Genomic DNA, 20,367 nt, shown 5'->3' with positions numbered 1-20,367 from the left:
GGCTCTGAGACGCGGCATTCCTCGGCTGTGGTCCCGTCACCGCGACCACCACCAGGCCTCCCCACTCTGCTCCGACCCTCCCACCTCCTGCTTCTACTTACGACGACATCTGCAACGACTTAGGTATACCCGCGGGATCCCCTTCCCTGTCCGTCCAGGTCCAGGAGCCAGGAGGGGGCTGTAGCTTTGGGGGCCCCTCTCTGCCCACCACCCCGGCCCACCGTGGGCATCCGCGGAGTGTCAGGGGCTCACAGCGACCTTACGCAGCAGGGGAACCTTCCCGGCCTACAGAAGACGGGACACAGGCCCCAAGAGCATTCCTGCCCAAGGCCGCCGGCTGAGCCAGCGCCTGACAGAGGAACCTTCCTGGGCTGAGGGCTCCTTGGCCCTTCCCCCGGGAGAGGCCTGCCCTTTGCCCTCTCCCCTGCCACTGCCGTTCAGCGCTGTGATGACCCCCGGACGGGACGTCCCTCCCTCTGGAGGGCCAGCTCTGGCTGTGACAAGGACCCACAGTCACCCCCACCCGCGGGGCTGGAGGACATCCAGGGAACCACCCCCTGCCCCGGACCCAACCTCACTTCTGACCCTCCAGCCGGCACCGGGGGAGCCTCGGATTAAGTCCCCTGTTCATCAGCCTCTGAGAAGTATCATTAGGGCTTTTGTGAAAAATCAGCTCATTAGGCAAAGTGCAGAAGCTGTAAAAATGATCATTTTACTAAAGGAGCACGCTGGGCTCCCATCCAGCCAGGAAAGAAACCAGGAAGAGTCTCTTCGGGGCCACAGGCTTGGCTGGTGGGTTCTCAAGAGAGGAAAGGGTTTGGCCACACGGAAACCTCTGGTAAGGAAGGTCGCGAAGACAAGCTCTTACACGAGGAGCTACTTAGTGTCATCAAGGGCCGGTGGTTTTCAGAACGCCCCGTCGGCTGGGGAACTTGCCGCGTGTCGGAGGGACAAGAGGCCGCCCCACTGCGCTGCCCTCCCCTGAGCTCACGGCACGTTAGCTCCTGTCCCTGGCGGGGCGGGGGGGTGGGCTTTGAAGGGAAAGGACCCCAGGAGAGCTGTGGACCAGGGCTCGGGTGAGGAAGGGACAGTGCAGGGGGAGGCACAGCAGGGCTGCTCCACACTGGGAGCCCCGCCCCACCTGGAGCCGCAGACACCTCCCTCCTTCCCCGCGCTGCCTCCTCCTCCATCCCCCTGCACTGGAGGATGACGTCAGCCTGGGACTGTGGAGTCTGGAGCCACAGCAGGACCGCCGCGTCCAGGGCAAAGCTGCGGGTGGGGGTAGGCGGTCATCGGCCCCAAGAACGAGCACGTGGCTTCCCAGGCCAGGCCCCGCTTCGGGGACATGGATACAGAGCAGAGAGGACGCTCCAGCCTCCCGGGAAGGAGCAAAGAACGCGAGTAGCTTCTGTTGCACGAACTTCACCCCGCCCGCACGGACACGCGGACGCGCGGACAGACGAGGCTACGCTGAGCCGGCTGGGAGGTACAACCGCAGAAAGCCAGCGGGCAGACGGACCGCGGATCGTTTCGGGAGGAAACCCAAACTGGGCTGTCTCCGTATCCAGAAGTAACGCACAGGTTCCTAATGAACGTTTCCAACCGTCCCCATTACAGACCTCACGAAAGCTTGGCGGGGCCGGGGAAGGGGCAGACGGGGGCCCCGAGGTGCCAGCGATGTCCCCGGGGTAAGCCGCCTGGTGGGTGCGGGACTTGACCCTGGAAACATCCTCCCGCGTGTGTTCAGCACACAGTCAGACGACAGTTTCAGACGGCCTCTCCTGCCTCCGAGGCCAGGAACAAGGAACAGACGTCCCCAGTTCAAAGGAATCGCTAAGTCCTCGGAGAAGGCAAAAGACTTCCCGGATGGGGGGTTGGGGGAGCCGGTCCCTCACCCTCGTGTCTGTCCCAGTGACTCTCTGGACCTGGGCAAACAGCCCGCCCAGGGGGCAGCTCGGCTGACCTGGCAGCGCCCAGCACCATAGTCCTGGGACTCCCAACCCCAGGCATGCGGTGTCCCCCACAGACAACATCAGGGGGTGACCCCCTACCATCGTAGAGCACCCTCGCGATGTGGCCCGCACCCGGGCGTCACCCCGCCCATTCCACCCTAAGGCAGGGCTATTTCTGTCCTCCCAAGGCCCTCATCCCCACCCTGCTGGCCCATGGGCCCCGGGGACATTGAGGAAGGGCAGGTCCTCCACTGTGCCCACCCAATCTGGAACGTGGGCCCCATTTGGATGTCTCCCTGAACCCTCACCTGGGGGTCGGAATGGGCAGCATCTGCTCTCACTGGGGCTGCCCTCCCCTGTCCCTGTTGCCTACGTGTCCGGCCCGGTGTCAGAGACCGGAGGACAGACCACAGGGTCGCGGTATTCTCTGAGGCTGAGTTTGAAAACCAAGGGGCATTGGACCTGGGAGCGGGAAGTCCTGCTGAGGGACCTGCGGCCCCCGGATGGGCTGGGCCCGCTGCTCGGCCATCATGACGCAGTCTCCCTGGGTGTGATGCGTGGGGAGGACACTTAGGTAAGCAATGATCTGTGAAACGATTAATTTGCCGATCTAACTACCAAGATCGAAAGAGATCCTGCGGCCGTCAGTGGAACACAGGTGCACGATCTCCCTGGTGGGAACCGGAGGAGCTCCCGCCCCTCCCCGCCCCGCCCCCACCCCTCCCCGCCCCGCCCCTCCCCGCCACAGCCAACGGGCAATGCGACGCCACGTTGAAAATTCGTGAGAAAGACACAGGGCAGAGGACCTCGGCTGCAGACGCTAAGCGCTGGGGCCAAGCCCGCGGGCGGCACGGGGTGGCAGGAATGACAAGGGGCGTCACATGGCCGCGCGGTGAGCTCACCTGATTCCTTTGTTCTGAGCCACATGGTGCAGGGAGAGTCTGGACACGGCAGAGATGACCTGGGGAGACCAGAAAGACGCTTCTGTAATTCCACAAGAAACCAGAAAGTCATCCCAAAACGGGAAGGGAGACGTGTGTGTTCACAGCTGTTCCCCAAGCAATTTCACTCCGTAAACACGCACACTCAGCGTAGCACGCGGGCAGGGGCTGGGCAGCTCTCTGGCATGTGGCGTGCATGTGTCGTGCTAAATGTGCCATTTCCGCGTGCTGAGGGTGGCTGGGCTCCCCCCCACACCCCCCCGCACCAGCCGTGAGCCGCTCGCCAGGCCCCGTCCTCACCCACACCAGAGTCAGCCCCGGCGGGGCCGCGGAGAGCCGTAGCACCCACACGCTTACCAAGGGCTCACCCCACGCCCCTGCTCTGGAAGCCGCCAGATGCTTCCCAACATGCTCACAGCAGGTGCTGACCCGGTTCACGGAGGCCACACAGAGGCCCCGAGAAGTCAAGTGACGTGCCCCAGGCTCCCCAGCAGGGTCGACACAAGCGTCCAAGCGTGGTGCTCCTTCCTCGTGAGCCCCTCCCCTCCCTGTAGGACCACGGACACCAGTGTCCAGCTCCCTCAGAGGGTCAGGCGAAGGCAAACCAAGAGCTCCAGGTGCCGGCGGCATGAGGGGACCCGAGCGGCATCTCCGCAGACCGACGGGCCCGCCCGGACAAAAGTTCTGACGTGCTCCGCGATGAGTGGCAGCAACTCCTTCTCCGGCTGCCCCGACCCTCCCCCGTCCTGTCCCGCGACCCAGGGCCCACCTGTCTCCCGGCCTCAAGGGCCCCAAGACAGGGACTCCACGGGTCCTTGTGACAACAAGCAGCAGGCAGGGAAGAGGTTTCTCCGGCGATTACGGGTAAACTGAGGCAGGGAACGGGAGCACAAAGTCATAAAGCGGAACCCACACGAAGCCGCTGGTGATTCGCTGTGGGATTTCCGGGGCCCCCGCCGCACCAGACGCCCCACCCCGAGGAAGGAGGAGCAAAGCTCGACCCGGAGACCTCCCCGAGTCAGGGTGTGTGAGCCCATCTGTGTGTGTGTGCAGTGGTACGTGTGCAAGAGTGCGTGCAAGACAGTGTGTGCACTGCACGCTGCGGGTGTAGCCCGTGTGCGTCTGGGGACAAGGAACGTGAACACGGCCCGTGAGGACCACCGCTGAGTCCACAGACACCCGCTGCCGGCTGTCACGGGACCCCAGCTCACAGGCCTCTAAACCCTCCCTGCTACAGGGCCGGGCCAGCCTAGCACCTTCGGGAGACTGGGAAACTGAGGCAAGGTCTCTGGCCTAAAGCTCCCCACTGAGACACGTTCCCACAGGCTCCCTTCTAGGCCGCTCTCCCTCCAGCCGCAATTTTTTTAGAAGGAGGGAAGACCCAAGCCACAGCCGAGGCCCTTTCTGGGCTGGCGACAGGCCCGCCTCGGCCAAGGCGTCCAGTGCTGTGGTCGGTCCTCTGGTACCTGGTCACACTCTGGGGGCCGGGGCCTGGCAGTCAGGACACCACAGAACCGCGGGGTCCCTCTGCAGCTTCCCGGATGGGACTCTGGGGGCTCGCGGCACAGCCGGCCTGGCTGAGGCCCCGAGCTCATGTGCGACCCGGGGCCTGTCCCAAGCAGCGAGCAAGCTGGCTCTGCTCCTTCTCTTGGCAGTCGCGAGCTCTCCGAGTTTAGGGCGAACGGCCATTCGAGCGCTGTGGCTGTGTGTGACAGAAGTGAGCGACGTCGGGGCCTGGAGGCTTTGGGCACACACGCCTCGCCCTCCCGCGCCCCCGCAACCGATGGCCTTCACCACCTGCCCGATCGTCCCCGGCCGGCCAGACACAGGTCAGGCTCCTGGTGGCGGAGCCCCCCGGCCGCCCCAGCCATTGGTCGGCATGGGCGCGGGGACGAAGCCTGTTCCTGCCCTGGAACATGGTGCTTCCTACACAGGCGAGCCCCAGGCTGAGGGGAGATGCTGCAGAGGAGTGTCCCGAAGCCAGGGCACGGGTCCTGGTGCGGCCACGCACTGCGGTCCACGCACACAGATGTGCATGGCAGTCTCGGTCCCCCGCGCGCAGATGGGGTTCCTGTCCAGCCAGAGGCAGCTCCTTACGTGGGGTTCCACGTGGCCCTCTCTGTCGGAGGGGACTGTCCCTGGGTGCGCCCAGGCCAAGGTCCCTGGCTGGCGTGTGTGCAGGAAGGGGAGTGCTCCGGCAGGACCCCCCCGACGGAACCCTGCTGCGGTGACCAAAGGCAGGGGCAGCTGGGAGCAGGTGTGGGGGCCCCCTGTCGTGGGGTCAGACGTGGGGTGGCAGCAGTCCCATGTGGGAAGATGGTGTAGGGCGCACCTCCCTGCAGGGGAAGCGAGGCCCCGTGTGGCTCCCACGGCACCCCTGGCCAGGCGGCCCCATCCCAGGAGGAGGGGCCGGGCCATGACCAAACACCTCCCAGCCCACAGCCCCTCCAGCTCTTCTGAAAGCATAAATGTCAAACAATGACATTTTACCAACTTTTATCTGCACTTCCCACCCGCATCCCAGTTAACGAATGGAATGAACACACACGTAGCGTCTTCCCCTCGTCCCCACGTACCGCGGGCTCTAGCCTTTGGGCTCAGCGATCCACCAACCGCGTCACTGGAACGTGTGCACGGGGCAGGGCAGGGGGTGACAGCAGAAAGACGTGTCCACGGAGGGCCGGTCCCATGCGGAGGAGCCACGCACACCCCCAGTGAAGGCGCAAGGAGCGGAGGTGACAGCCCGGAGGAGGCAGCTAGAGGTGCAGGGGGTGTGCGCCGGTGGGCATCTCTGCTCCGTCCCCACCCAGCGGCGACCTGCTCTGACCCTGCGCTCTCCACCGGGTCTGCATCAGGGCACACAGACTCCCCAACACCAGCAGCCGATCAGCTTCCCCACGCTCGCTGGCGGAGTTTCAGAACGCAGCCCCCCAGGTCCACCCCCCGGAAGGCTCTGGAGAGGAAGAGAGCAGGGCCCGGAAGCTGCTTATCTTTAAGGCCCCGGGGGCCCAGATTGTAGAGCCTGGGTCAGAAACGCAACAGCACAGACTCGGTCAAGGTGTTTAGAAGGGCAAGGAGGGTGCCCCGGAAGTCGGCCTCAGGCCAGTCTGCAAAGCACGGAGTCGCTGAAGGGGGACGTGTGTGGAGCAGACAGACAAGCTGGGTGCGCAGCAGGGACTTCTGGGGAAAGGACAAGTGGTCTGGACCCCAGGAAGCTAAAGGGGGACCCAGGACAGAGCAGTAACCGGTGCAGCCCGAGCTGAGCCGAGAGTTCCAGATTGGGGCTCCCAGGACCTCTGCCACGGGGGGCCCAGTGCCTCCCCTCACGAGGCTCATCCTGCTAGACCCCGCGGGTCCCTGAACCAGGGCAGCACTCCATGCTAAGCCTGAAGCTTCAGCTTATCGTCCTGCCCAGGCATGGAGAGGTGGGTGGGCAGCCCACAGGACATGTCCCCGAGGGGCCACCAGCAAATCCTTCCAGGAAGGGCAGTGGGAACCATCCCGCTCTCCCGGCCAGAAGAAGAAAGCCCCTGCTGCTCTAGGGGCGTGGAAGAGACGCTCAGCTTCCGCTCTGGGATGTGTGGCCCATTTCAGCTCCAGAGCTGTTCCCGCAGCAACTCACGATCGCCAATCAACTCAGCAGCAGCCTGACCGCCCGCCACCAGCGTCCAGGGACAGAGAGGCAAGCACACCCACACGAGGGCACCCGAGCCGCTAGCTGAACTGATGTTGTAGGAGGAGATCTGCTCACATAAAACACACTCATGATCCCTTAAGTGAAAGAAACAGGTTACGAAGCGTGTACCATCAATAGAGTCTAGTTTTTAAAATTTTATACTGCTGGGGGACCGGGGTGGCTCAGGTGGTGAAGCCTCTGCCTTCAGCTCAGGTCATGATCCCGGGGTCCTGGGATGGAGCCCCGCATCTGGGCTCCCTGTTCTATAGAAGAGTCTGCTTCTCCCTCTGCTCCCCACCCACCCTCTGGCTGGTGTTCTCTCTCACTCGCACACTCTCTCTCTCAAATAAATTTTTAAAATTTAAGATTATAAACTGCTTAAAAGGGCCAGGCAGAAATGAAGAAAATGTAGGCAGCGACTGCGTGTCTTTGTGCAGTCTGCTTCCTGCTCTCCCTTGGCTGTTATATGACAATTTCCTACAATGCAGAGTAGGAACAAATGTTATTTTTGAAAAAAAAGTCTACCGGTGTCCATCCCCACTGCCACCCCCCAGGCGCAGACCTTCCCTCCGTTCTCCTGTCACTAAAATATGCTATTCAAACCAAAAGGCTCGGACTCTGGGCCCTGTGGTGGAAACACAGGATAGGTTTACTCTCATTACACCACGGCCATCACAAACTGGTCATAAGACACCACTCTCCCACCCCCACCCAGAGCGCACAGCGGCGAGCCCCCCATTTAAGCCACAGCCAGCAGGACGCCAGTCAGGTCCCTCATGCTTGTGAAACTGAGGGGCGCTCAACACAGGACACAGGACCTCCTAGAAATGTATCAACACATGAAGCTGCACCTTTGAACTTTATATTCCAAGTACCTGCCACACGGATGTCACCTGGCAAATGCTGATGTGGCTGGATGGATGGACGGAGGGAGGGATGGATGGATGGATGGACGGGAGGAAGAGAGGATGGACAGCGGACAGGCGAACGGGTGGACAGAGGTGGGGATGAACGGACGGAGGTGCCGGTGGGCGGATGGGTACGTGGGTGCGCGTGTGGGTGAGCAGATGAGTGTGTAGGTAATTGGACGGGTGGGAGGATGAGTGGACGGGCAGGTAGGTGGACAAGGAGACAGACAGACGTGGGAATGAAAGGATGGGTGTGGGGGTGGATGAATGGGTGCATGGGTGGACGGCGTGAGAGTGTGTGGGTGGGTGGGTGAGGAGACCCGTGGTAGATGGACACGCAGAATCCACAGCAGAAGTTCCAAAGAGAACCTGCCTCCGGGAGCGCCTGGCGGCTCAGTCCGTCAAGCATCCGACCCTTGACTGTGGCTCAGGTCAGGATCCCAGGGTCATGAGATGGGGCTCCGCGCTCAGCACAGAGTCTGCTGGGCAGTCTCTCTCTCCCTTCCTCTCCCTCTGCCCCTCTTCCCCCCCACAAATAAATAAGTTTTCAGAAAAGAGAGAGAAAGAACCTGCCTCCCAACCCCCGCCTCTCAACCATCAGGATATGAGCGGGCGCTTGGGTGTTGACCGTTAGGCGCTCGGGTGAACACGACAGACGCTCCTCCTGTATACTATGCCCCGCCCCCGACTCCCCATTATCAGACGCAGACCCTGGGACTGGATTAGAATGAGCACCTTGCCCCGGGTCACCCAGCAATCAGTGGCCAACTGAGGAACTACACCCAGATCGGCACGGCCCAGACCTGCGTTTCTACCCAGCGCCCCACCCCCAGGGGCCCACAGTCGGGCACAAAACCACACACCCCTTCTTCCAGGCCTGGCTGGACCACAGCTTCCAGCCTCTCCTGCAGTATGTGAGGCCCACCCCGTGGATGGGCACAGACGTCAAGTGGGGTCACTTGAAACCTCCCGCTCCTGGGTAGCCTCGAAACACCCATGTTAGAGGTGGTGAAGCCACCGTCAGCCGGGGCCCCTGAAGGTCTTCCGGGGGCAGAGGCCGTACACGCACACACACGCACGCACACACACACACACGTATACGCACACGTGCCCCCTGCCCACCTAAAGGTTCGCCGTCTCCCAGGTGAGCCAACACCGCACCTCTCCACTGCAACTCACAACACGAACCAAGGTTTTTCGTGTGTGTTTTGCTTCAAAGCCTTTATTGTCCTGAACGTGAAAGCCCGACGTCCTCCAGGAGATGAGCTCGTCATGTGGAAACAGTATTTCCTCACAAGTGAACAATCAGTACCCCTCAGAACGAAGGCTTCTCTGCGAACGCGTGCCGTAAAAAAGGCGGGTTTGCGGCGCTGACAAATGTCTCTGCGAAGAAACAAGGACACACGGGCAGTACGGATGGCTCGCGCGGGAACCACGGTAAAGGGACCGTGTTCGTCCTAGCATGCAGCTGGCACGGACCCTGGGAAAGCCCACGGTCCTCGATGGAGAGGCACGGGCAGGAACAATCCCGAAGAACGACAAAGAGGGGTGCGAGCCGGCCTTTAAGGGGGGCTGCTTGGAGCTGGCGATGAGGTTTGCCGTCGCAGGTCGGCGCCCAGGGCCCCTCCAACCCCACCGGCTCGCAGACGCTGTGCGGATCGGGAGGGCTCCCGGCCCGCTGCTCTCGCCGCCACTAGGAGTCAAAGAGCAGGAGTCACATGCTCCGGGCTCAGGCCACAGACCCTCCTTATCAGCCACTAGCACACGTCTGGAAAACACAAACACACACGCACACACGCGTGCGCACGGCTCCGTGGGGCCAAATGGCAAGATTATGAACCTCATTTAAACACGTTGCCCGGGAAACCCCCTATCTGCCTGGGAGATCTACAGCGAACACGGCTGCACACTTCGAAGCAAATCATCGTAGACCGCTTTCCCCGGCTCAGCCCCGCGTTGCCCTGCTGTTTTCTCCTTTCTTCACGTCGAGAGCAAGGTCAGAAAAGCGTCCGCACCGGTGCCTTCAGAACGAGCGGCCCCGAGGTGGGATTCATCACGCGAGGCGAGCCGTCACCGCCCCGTGTTCGAGGCCTGCCCCGGGGAGGAGCCGTGATCAGAAGCGAGTGGGAAACACGGCCACTTGTCAGCTGCCGTGCTCTGCGCCAGGCGGTGGCAGCACGGGAGCACCTGGCAGACGGGACTCCTCTTTGGGGGGTTGGGGGAGGGCGGGACGGCTAAGGGGCCAGAAGAAAACCGCCACTCGCTGGAGCCAGCGACGCGTGACAGCTCTGGGGGGGTTGCGTGGAAGGAGGGTTGGAGCTCAAAAGCAATGTCGGAGGAAAGAGGAATGATATATATATATATTTTAAAAAGGGGAGTCTGCAGACTCTTGGGCACTGGCCCTTTCCTTTCCTGAGCTTGAACCCAGGCTTCCAGGTGATCTGAAATGAACCCCAATTCTAGCTGCACGTCCTCAGTCTCAGCGCGGGCAGATCAAGACCCCACGTGCAAGTGGGGCAGGCCCTCCTGAGGCTCGGGGACCGGCAGCCTGCGTCCTCATGCCTTGTACTCTGCAGGGGCCGAAGGCTGTAATACATACGGATGGAGGGATGCAGGGATGGAGGGATGGAGGGATGGATGGGTGATGGGTCCGAACTGAACTCACACATTACGCGCCCCCTTGTGCCGGGCACGTTACAGGAGTCACCGTGGTTAAGGTGAAGTCACGAGTAAACCACAGGAGCTGCAAACCAGGGCAAAATGACAGGGATGAGGGGTCAAGCGCTAAGACTGCCACTGACTATTTGAGCCACTTTTCTCTAGGCCTCAGTTTCCCGATCTGTGGACTAAGGGAACCATACCGCGTGCTGGCACCATCCCTTGCTGGGCTCACTGCAGGCATCACTCATCAATCACAGGGCTCCTCCTGCTGAAGCCACAGAAAGCCCCTGAAACGCTCTCTGTGCTCAGAGCCAGCGCTGCCTGTCGGAGAGATCTGGCGTGCAAGGAGAGACCTGAGTCCACCCCAAGAAACACCTAGGCCCGGCCGTCTCAAGAGTCCCTCTGGGCGCTACCTACTGCCCCTGATCGGAAACATCGGGTCAAAGGCTCCGTGGTCACTGGGCAGGGAGAGGCATGAACCTCAGTTGTTCTGGACCAGGAAGGTCTGCAGGAGTCCGTCAGGGAAACTTAAAATCCTCAGTGGAAGAAACTTAGCGACCACCTGGCCCAGATTCTCACTCGATGGGTGGGAAAGCTAAACCCAGCGAGGAAGTTGTCTGTGGTCTACAAAGGCCGCCCGGGGACTCCAGGCAGAGCCTGCCTAGAGACGGAGCTGCCCCCTGGCACTGAAGGCTTTGCTCTCGCGGGCAGACCTCCGCTAACCACAACGGCTGTGTATCGAGTCCTCTCCCAGGTTCATTTCATTTCAGTCCCTCAAACCCCCACGAGACACTCCTGCCGTTCCTCCCCTTTTAAGCACGAGAACTGAGGCCTGGGGACTCGCAGCAGACCAGCAGGGACCTGAGATAGATTCGGCTCATGCCTCCGGCTCTGGGGCCCCAGCTCTCTCTGCCCCCACCCTGCCCCAGACGGGGCAGCTCTGGACGGAGGTCAGCAGCGGCGGGCAGGTCAGGTGGGGCCAGCAAGCCCGTGCAACCAGGACGGGAGCGCTGGGGAGCTGGCGGGGTGGGCTGGTGGCGGCCACTCACCGTCTGTGAATGCACCCCCTCGCGCCCCTGGCACGCCCTGTGGCTGCAGGAGAGCAGAGACCCGCCCCCCCCCCCCCCCCCCCCCCGACAGGTAAAAGGGATGAAGGCATGTCACAGAGAAGCCACAAGCAGCAACACGTCTCCCCTCGGATCCTAGCGAAGCCACAAAACAAGAAGCCCGTCTGCCGCGCAGTGGCATGAATCACTGCCCAAGGGTACAAGAATCCCCACGGCCCAGCCGCCCTGCCCCGGGTCTCAGATGCCAACGGCATTAGACACCACAGGGCAGAGCAGGAAGGAGCCCTGGTCCCACATGGAAACCTCGCCCTGTCTGCAAGGCTCTGACTCCAAGTTTCCCTTCCCTCTTCCCTGTAGCAGAGACGGCGAACCAAGGGTCAGAAAGCATCTACACAGCCTGCTCCTCGAGAGGCCCTGCCCCATCAGCCCACGCCAGCCTCTCCCTGTTAGCACTGACCACGTCCCACCCGGGCACACGTGCCCACGATGGCGTGGGGTCAGGACCGCCATCCCCACTTCCCAGAGGAAACCAAAGCCCAGACAGGCAGGGGACCTCACGCATCATGACACAACCAGAGGCAGCCCCAGGACTGAAACTGGCGTTGGGACTCGGCCCTTTCTAAGCACCGTCTGCATTCCCACGAGGAGGGAAACGCCTCCTGCCTTACGTTTAAAGAGTTGCCAGAAACAGCGAATGGACTCTGGTTTTCCCTCACTGTCCTGAGTGCCTGGAACCAGCCCTGGGGACACCCGGAGCTTGGAAGTGGCCAGCCTCCATGTGCGATCCCGAGGGACACCAAGCCGCAGCCCACAAAGGCTGGGATCCGCATGCCCTGGGCACTCGCAGTGTTTGCTGCCCCCCTGCCAATCCCAGAGTCACGGCCCAGGAGCAGAGCTCGGAGCACAACACCCACCAGAACCACCTTGAACGAGCTGATGCTAGCGTAAGCCTGAGTCCCGACCATGAGCCTGAATCCTGACCTGGAGCCTGAGTCTTGACTATGGGACTGATCCCCAATCACAAACCTAAGCCCTGACCATGGGCCTAACCCTGACTGTGAGCCCGAGTCCTAACCATGAGCCTGAGTCCTGACCACAACCTGACTCTTGACTGTGAGCCTAAACCCTCACAACAGCCTGAGTCCTGAATGTGAGCCCAAGTCCTAGTCATGAGCCTGAGTCCTGATCGTGAACCTGAGTCCTAACCATGAGCCTGACTCCTGACCACAAGCCTGAGTCCTGATCATGAGCCTGAGTCCTGACCACAGTCTGAGCTCTATGAGCCTGAGTCCTGACCACGAGCCTGGCACTGGGCCCAGAAGGAACCCTCTCACTAACTCACTCAATCCTCCACCACCCAAAGAAGTCTGTGTCCCCGTGCCCCTTGTCAAAGGAGAAAACGGAGGATCGAAGCGGTCACAGTGGCAGAGACGGTCAAGACCCTGGATGGCCTGATTTGCACTCATGGCTCTTAAAAAGGAAGCATCCAGAAGAACAGCCCGGCCTGCCTCAGGAGCTTCGTCCTGGAACCCCTCCCGTAGCATTTCCGGCTCAGCCCCTCGAGTTGGGGCCTCACCCTCGGTCAAGCCCAGCTTACTGACGGGGGAGACGCGACGGTGGCCGTTACCTGGAGCGGGCCGGCGCCTTTCAGAGCTCCCTCGCTGCCTCCCTGATTAACAGCCACTTTAACGGGCAGAGGAACAAAAACTGTACGTCTTACACCACGGCATAATTTCTCAGCGTGCACGCTTACCTCTAAAGCGGTGACTTAGTGACCCGGTCATTAAGAGCAAGTACGCAGCGCACGGAGCAAGGAGACTCTCCCGTCGGCTCGCTCTCGCCAGCCCCTCGCTCTGGGGCCGGAGCGCCCGGGCAGCCCCCCCACCAAGTACCTTCTCCCCAGCTGATAGCAAGGAGGGCTCCTGGGTGTCTGGACATCCCCAGCAGAGCCCCGGGCGGGGGGCACCTCCACTGGCCTCCGAAGGAGGGGGAGCAGGCTCGGGCTGGGTCAGGGCCAGGGTCAGCATGGCCGCAGCCCCCCACCTATGTGAGGACCCCCTCAGGCAGCCACCGTGCGACAGGACAAGCCACAAATCCGAGCATTTTCAGTCGTGAAAGGCCTGTGGGTGAGCGTTTCTGGAAAGACGGGACACAGCTGAGGATCAGAGTCTTCCGAGCCTTACAGCCGTGGGGCGCCGCCGTCCCCAGCCACGGAAGGGAAGGGGAGGGCCGCTCGGTCTGTGTCCTCCCCTGTGAGGCCCCACGTGGTGAGGAGACCCCACGAATCCACGGCCCCTGGCTTCACCCCACCTTGTTGTCATTCCGGCCCCTCCTGAGGCAGCAAAGGCCCTGCTCCCGCCGCCGCATCTCCGTGGCTGCCGCACACAGTGGTCAACCTCTGCTGCGGACTGGACGTCTGCGCCCCCCAGACTCCTGTGTTCGAGCCCTCACCCCAGTGCGAGGGAATCAGGAGGTGGGTGTTTGGGGTGATCAGGACATGGGGTGGGGCCCCCAAGGGCAAGATCAGTGCCACTTTGGAAGAGACACAGAGGGATGATCTCTCTCTGCCCATGAGTTTGCAGCGAGAAGGCCGCCACTCGCAAACCAGGGAGAGGGCCTCACGGACCCCAACCCTCCTGGCACCTGGTCGGACGTTCAGGCTCCAGACACGTGAGAAATCCCATCTGCTGTTGCAGCGTCTGGTCCGTGGGACGTTTGTTACGCAGCAGCGCTGCTGACCGACACAACCTCACAGAGGCAGCCCCTGCCCGCCTGCCCACCACCAGCCCTGCTAGGATCCCCAGGAAGCCACACCTCGGGATACTTCCGCTGCCCGGAGCAGGAGCCCCTGCCTGGGCCAAGGCCCCGGAGGTGGGGGCTGGTAGGGGGAGGACCAAAGGTGGCAGCTGGCCGCTGGGTGTGGAGCCCTCGTCTTCCTCCCTTCACATGGTGGGAATTCAGCCTCCAACGCCTGCAGGAGGGAGCGGGGTGAGGGGGTCTCCCCCCAACCCAGGAGTCAGCTGCATGCCCGCCCCGTCTCAGGGCAGCCTGTGGCCCCGCCTTCCAGAGGGTGCAGAGCCTGGTCTGACGTCGCCAAACCTGGCTCTGCGTCCAGCTGCAGACGGCCCCTGGCCCTGAGCCCTGTACCGTGGGGATGAGCACCCCCCAGCGAGGGGTTCTCACCTCCTCACCTGTGTGTTCAGCAATGTTGGGTGAGCAGCTAGGTCCCAAGGACCGGGGACGAGAGGCCAGAGGTGGCTCCCGGACTGTGTGCTCAACACTCTAGGGCAAAGGGCCGATGAGCCAAGGGGCGGAGGGCCTGACTGAGCGGGGGCATCAGGGAAGGCTCCCTGGGGGAGGTGTCCCTCGACCTGAGGGATGAACAGGAGGTCAGCTGGGTGAGGGGCCAGTGTGTCAGAGAGGCGGCGCACGCATACTGGCTCAGCATAAATGAGGGTGGTCGTCCCACAACACGGCCTCGGGGGTGCCCCAGGGCCCTGCCTTGCCCGTCAGAGCGTGCTTTTCTTTCTGAAGCCGCATTGGCCCCAAACTCCCCTGCCCTACGTCTGGACACCCGATTTGTGCGACGCTAGCCCTCACCAGGAAAAAATTGAAAGCGATTTTTTTCTCTTGTGCACCACGTTTCCAGAAAAGATGGAAAACAGCTGCAGACAAAGCTCCAGATTGCTTCTGAGAAAGGGGTTCATCCTGATTCCGACTTCACCCTGGCCCGTCAAGGGACTTCCCGCTCCCGTCACCTCATGGGTTGTTTCCGATCTAAGGGCAGAGTTTGAAGGTCCCTTTGCACAGAGCAGATTCTCTGCGAGCTCAGGAGAAAGGGTGTCTAAGAAGTAGGCCGCCCGAGGCAGAGGAGAAAGCCGAGTGATGGGGCCTGGGGTGGGGACAGCCAGGTGCAGAGACCCTGCGGCCTACACTGCCAGGCTGTGGCCCCTTCCCCCACTGGTGGGGCACCAGGGCCGTGGCAGGGGAAGCATAGGGCAGCCTTCTCCAGCTCCAGCAGGAATCTTGTCCTTAAAACCGTCAAAGGGGAGGGCTGCCAACTGCCACAGCCCAGAGGAGCCCCAGGGGACACGATGATGAGAGGTAACGTGGAGACCGGATGAGATCCTGGCAGAGGGATCCCCCTCGTCACCAAGCCTGAGAAGGCCAGCAGTCCATCCGGGCCCACGGCCCAGAGTGACTGAGCCCGGCTCTGAACCAGGCCACCAGCTCGTCCCATCCACCGGCGCAGCTGAGAGAATTACTTTCATCAAAGTGGGACACGGGGCTCCAGCACACAGTGGGACAGAGGCTTCTGCAGGCCCGGCGTGGCCTGCCTACAGCTGGGCGTGTGCTGGGTCTCCCAGTACCTGCGAGGCCCCTCACAAGGGGAAGGGAACCTGCCAGCAGGACCCCCCAGCTCAGCAGCTCCGGGAAACACAGCCTGGGGGACACGGTTCTCTGCACCAGGCTCTGTGGGTTCACGCTGCAGCTCGAGTCTCCAAGTGCTCTTGAAATTCTCCTTCAATGATCTTCCCCGGAGGGGCCGGTGGAGGCGGCGGGTGGAGGTGAGGGACCGCAGGACCCCCAGCTGGAAGCAGGAGCGGGAGAGAAAGCCGGAGAGAGACCACAGCCCGGGGAGCCTCGGCCTCCTCACACGGCCCCTGTAGGATGCACGCGTGGGGCAGGGGGCAGATGTGGCTGGACTGGGACTGGACGGGACTCCCTGAGGGGCCTGGAGCTCACCCTGGAGGTCACAAGGGAGGCGCAGGATGGACGCAGCGTGGAAGGGAGACGCAGGTCAAGGCCAGCCTCGGGCCCTGCCACGAGCACCGCCCAGTCATCCTGCGCCCCGCGCTCAGCCCACGAGTACGGGCCCCCCAAGGGCAAGCACCCTGTCCACTCTGTCTTCAGAGCCCCCAAGGGCAGCCCTGTCGTGCCTCGCACAAAGGACAGGTCGTCTGAGCACACTGTCGTGACAGCCAACGAGGTCCGTGCCACGTCTGAGGGTCCCCAAAACTCACGCCCGTCCCAGGACCTCAGGTGGTGGCCTGATTCGGAGAAAGGACCACTGCAGATACAATGACTTAGGACAACGGCCACCCAAAAGCGCAGGGTCGCACGCCAGGTGGCGTAGTCAGTCAAGCCCCGGACTCTTGACTTAGATCGTGATCTCAGGGTCAAGAGATCGAACCCCGAGTGGGCTTCAAGCTCAGCCCCGAGTCTGCTCGTCCCTCTCCCTCGGCTCCTTGCCCCCCAACTCCCTCTTTCTCTCAAATAAATCAAATCCTAAAAAAAAAGAACGTCCCAAGGTGACACTCAGGGACCCTGGGACGCCCCCCCAGCAGCAGAGGGCAGTCAGTGACCGAGGGAGGGCTCCCACGGAGGCGACAGTCAAGGCCCAGGCAGGCAGACAGACAGAAAAGCTCTGCCGTGAACACGAGTGGGTGGTACAGCACATCACGGCCACCGGAACATCCGTTCAGCTTTTCCTGGAGGCCCCTGGCCCGGGTCCGAGCCGCACCCCCACATCCGGTCCGTGCTGGGCCCGGCCCCGCAGTAACTCCCCGTCCCCAGGAACATCTCCCCTGGCAGCATCCCTGCACCCCCCTGCTCTCTGAGGACCCTTCCCCGGGTCGCAGGGTGGGACGGCCCCACGCTTGCTAACGCCGGACGTCCGCACACGACACTGCTCCAGCAGACGGACCCTGCGTCGCCGGCTCAGTTCACGCTCCCCTCGTGATCGGAAGCGAGTCCGGCTGGCGGTAATGCCGCTCGGCGCACAACCAGCAGCTGGCAGGACCCGGAGGCGCCCGCGGGGAGACGGCGTGCCCGGCCCAGGGGCGCAGCGCAGGCGGAGGCTAACGGGCGTGAGCGACGGGAAGGGGGAGAGGGAACGGCAGAGTCAGCTCGGGGGAACACAGAGCCAGCTGTGGACCGGCTGCAGGAGCTCAGGCACTTACGAATTCTCAGGAACGTACCGGAAAATGCGGCAACACCAGCGACCCGCTCAGCGGACACCCGCCATCCCCAGACAAGGCGGGCGGGAGGCGAGCTGGGCCTCCGTTGGAGCGGTCCGCCAGGGCCCAGCTGCAGCTGGGGAGCGAGCGCCCCGTCGCCTGGAGGTATGTAATACACTGGTGCTAGCATTGTACAGGTGATCAGACGAGATGAATTCCCAGGTCGTGCTCCTGTGAAGGTCAAGGGCACCCCACACCCTCACCAGAGGCCACGGACCACCGACAGCGGGGTCTAAACTGATTCTGGCAGCTGTGGACGAGGCGAGAGGGAAGTCAAAACGAACGTCAACACCAGTGACCACACACGCACGCGCGCACACACTCGCGCGACAGCGCCAGCAGGGGAGCTCAGAGAGCACAAGGCAGCACAAGCAGGTTACACATCCCCTCCGTGCACCTGCTCTGCGCTCCCTCGGTCAGCAGCGCCCTCCCCTGCCCCCTGCCCGGCCCCAGCTTCCTGCAAGGTGCCCCTCAAAGCTCACGCATCAGGTCCCTTCTGCCCTCCCTGGAGCCCCCTGACCGCCCCTGCCACGTCCCCCCAACCCCCTCCCCACACTCCGGACTGACTCGCACAGCCACCACCCTGCGGGGTGCAGTGGGAATCCCGGGCACTGGACAGATGCGGGCCACGTCTGTCTCGCGCCCCAGCTGCTCACCTGGGCGGGGGGCGCGGGGGGGCTTACTGACAACTCACTGAGCTGTCCGCTTACGACAAATGGAATGCTTCAAAAGAAGTTCATGTTAAAAAAAGAAAAAAATCCTCTAGCTTCAAGTCTAGAGACTCTGCAGATGTTGAATTGTCTTTAGGAAAATGCAGCTCCGGGCCTCCGATGAACGGACGGCCAGGGAGGGGACAGAACTGCCCACGGGCCAGGCGACAGGGTCGCTCAGGGCCGCCCGGGGGGGCCTGTCAGCAGGGGCGCCTCGCCTCCCCATCCCAGTGCAGCCGAAGGAGCACGGGGGCGACCGCATGGGACGGGGGGTTGTCCGCAGCACATCCCCACACTTGCAGGGACCCCCTTCTTCCAGAAGGGGCCTCGTCTGCCTCAGGCCCGCCAACTGCCCGAGGTGCCCAGGGTGACAGGCAGAGGCTGGGAAGCCACAGCCATTCGCACGCACCCCAGAAATCTGTTCTATTTTTTTTTTAAGATTTATTTATTTATTTATCAGAGAGAGAGAGGGAGAGCGAGCACAGGCAGACAGAATGGCAGGCAGAGGCAGAGGGAGAAGCAGGCTCCCTGCAGAGCAAGGAGCCCGATGTGGGACTCGATCCCAGGACACTGGGATCATGACCTGAGCCGAAGGCAGCTGCTTAACCAACTGAGCCACCCAGGCGTCCCCAGAAATCTGTTCTGAACCCGGGAGCCCGTCCAGCTGGGGGTGGCCCAGCCCCGGGGAAGGCATGTGGGCCCAACCGGTCCAGCAGCCGCAGGAGTACCTGCACCGCCTAGCCCCTGCTTCTCCCTGCTTCTCCCCTGCAATTTCAAGGCCTGATGTTCAGGCTTCCCAGTCCGCAGGCTAGCAGGTGGAGGTCGCTCAGAGCTCTTCAATTCCCCCAAACGAGTCTGGATCGAGGGCACCGGCTCCCAGCGACTCCCGCCAGCCCACAGTGAGCTCCACGGGAGTCCCACAAAGTCGTGCAGCACGAGGAGTGTGGGAGGACCTCTCCCTGTGCCCGCGGGCACCGTGCCCAGGTCACTCATCCCAAGGGTGCAGGTCGGATGTGACCCAGGATGGCATGGCCCTTGAGCGACATGCGACCTTCCCCCGTGTCTCCCCCCGTCCCCCACAGCCATCTGACAGCTGAGAAATGAGCGGCCTTCATGAGCCATCACCCCAGGATGCTTGGGAGCCCCAAGGTACCAGCACGCACGGGCCGCCCGCTGCTCCGACCTCCCGCGGGACAGGGACCCGGCACGAGACTCTGATCTGCGGCTTTCCTCCAGCCTCCGAGGAGCTACCCTGAATGTCTGGTCACCTTCCAAAGAGACTCTGTACCTTGGGCAACTCACTCCATGTCCATACCACCCGCTGGCCAAGGCAGTGCTGAGACGGGCCTCGCCCAGACAGCAGATCCGCAAGTGCCTGATCGCTCCCCGCAGAGCTGCCCAGCTAACAGGGCCTCGTGGCCTGCACCCTGCTTTCTGCTGCCTGGTTGGAGGCTCCCCTCGTCCAGGCTGGGCTCTCAGAGCCCAGGGGAGGCAGCGGCCCCCGGCCCACGCTTGACCCAGCAGGAGATGCCAGGTCGGCTGGATGAGCAGACAAGCTGGCGTTGTGCCAGGATTCCTATGAGGCCCAGGACCCTCGGCACAGGCTCCCAGGCGAGGAGCCAGCAGAGGGGCCCCATCACCCATGGCCAGAAGCCGGGATGCCATCCGTCTCCCGTCCCCATGTCCCAGCACCAACCTTGACCAGAAAGGAGGAAAGCACACAGGCTGGGGCTTCCTGCTAAGCACCACCCCCTGCTCCGCCCGCGCCTTCCATGGAGAGGGCACTGGCTGGTCCCCCTTAGCGTGGCCGGGTCAGATTCAGAAAGGCCCCGCAGTGACCCCACTAGAAAGCAGACAATCCAGGACCCAGACCCTAGTCTGTCTGAGCTCTGGCCAGGGCCCAACCTGGGCCCGACTGTGGCCGAGAGGCAGCCCCAGACGCGAAGACCCATGTCCCCTCTTCCCTCTGTGCCTGGGCCCGGTGTTGGGGTCTGCAAGGGCGGAGGGGCCGGTGGGTACAGACAAGGAAACCGGACACCGTGGGAAGCGAGGAAGAGCCAGCTGGGCTCCTAGGGGAGCTGCAGGCACGGTACATCCCCCTTGGAAAAGTTCATCCTCTGTGGGCCTCGCACTGGTCTAGATCCCGGTGGATCCATGAGCAGCTCTTGGGCACCCGGAGATGAATTCCCCAAGTTACAGAGCCTGTTTTCATGCAAACAGCCTAGGAAATCTGCTGGCATCTTGGAGCCACCCGGCTTGGGGCAGGGGGCAACACAGAGGTGAGGTCAGGCTTCCAAAAATGCAGAGGCCGGTTTAGGGGGTGGCCTGGCCCTGCAGACCCCAAGAGGACAGGATGTCATATGGAGGATGGGCTCTGGTGGGGACTGGGGCGGGGGTGGGGGCACGAATGATGGGGGACACCAAGGCAGGTG

The 20,367-nt window shown here is 62.6% G+C and overlaps 1 protein-coding gene across 4 annotated transcripts in view; it reads right to left on the bottom strand.

Moving 5' to 3' along the window:
- LOC111146429 (vav guanine nucleotide exchange factor 2) overlaps window positions 1–20,367 on the bottom strand; it is a 161,131-nt gene that overhangs the window by 73,208 nt on the left and 67,556 nt on the right. For all 4 annotated transcript variants that reach the window (XM_022501979.1, XM_022501978.1, XM_022501980.1 and 1 more), the window contains exon 3: window positions 2,855–2,913. In XM_022501979.1, the coding sequence (XP_022357687.1) occupies window positions 2,855–2,913 (59 nt within the window). The remainder of the gene's footprint in view (window positions 1–2,854; window positions 2,914–20,367) is intronic.

This window comes from Enhydra lutris, unplaced genomic scaffold (assembly GCF_002288905.1).
Source record: "Enhydra lutris kenyoni isolate GAN:26980312 unplaced genomic scaffold, ASM228890v2 scaffoldscaffold13, whole genome shotgun sequence".
In the NCBI taxonomy this organism is placed as follows: domain Eukaryota; kingdom Metazoa; phylum Chordata; class Mammalia; order Carnivora; family Mustelidae; genus Enhydra; species Enhydra lutris.
Note: the sequence above shows the minus strand (reverse complement) of the source record. Positions and strands in the feature narration are given on the sequence as shown.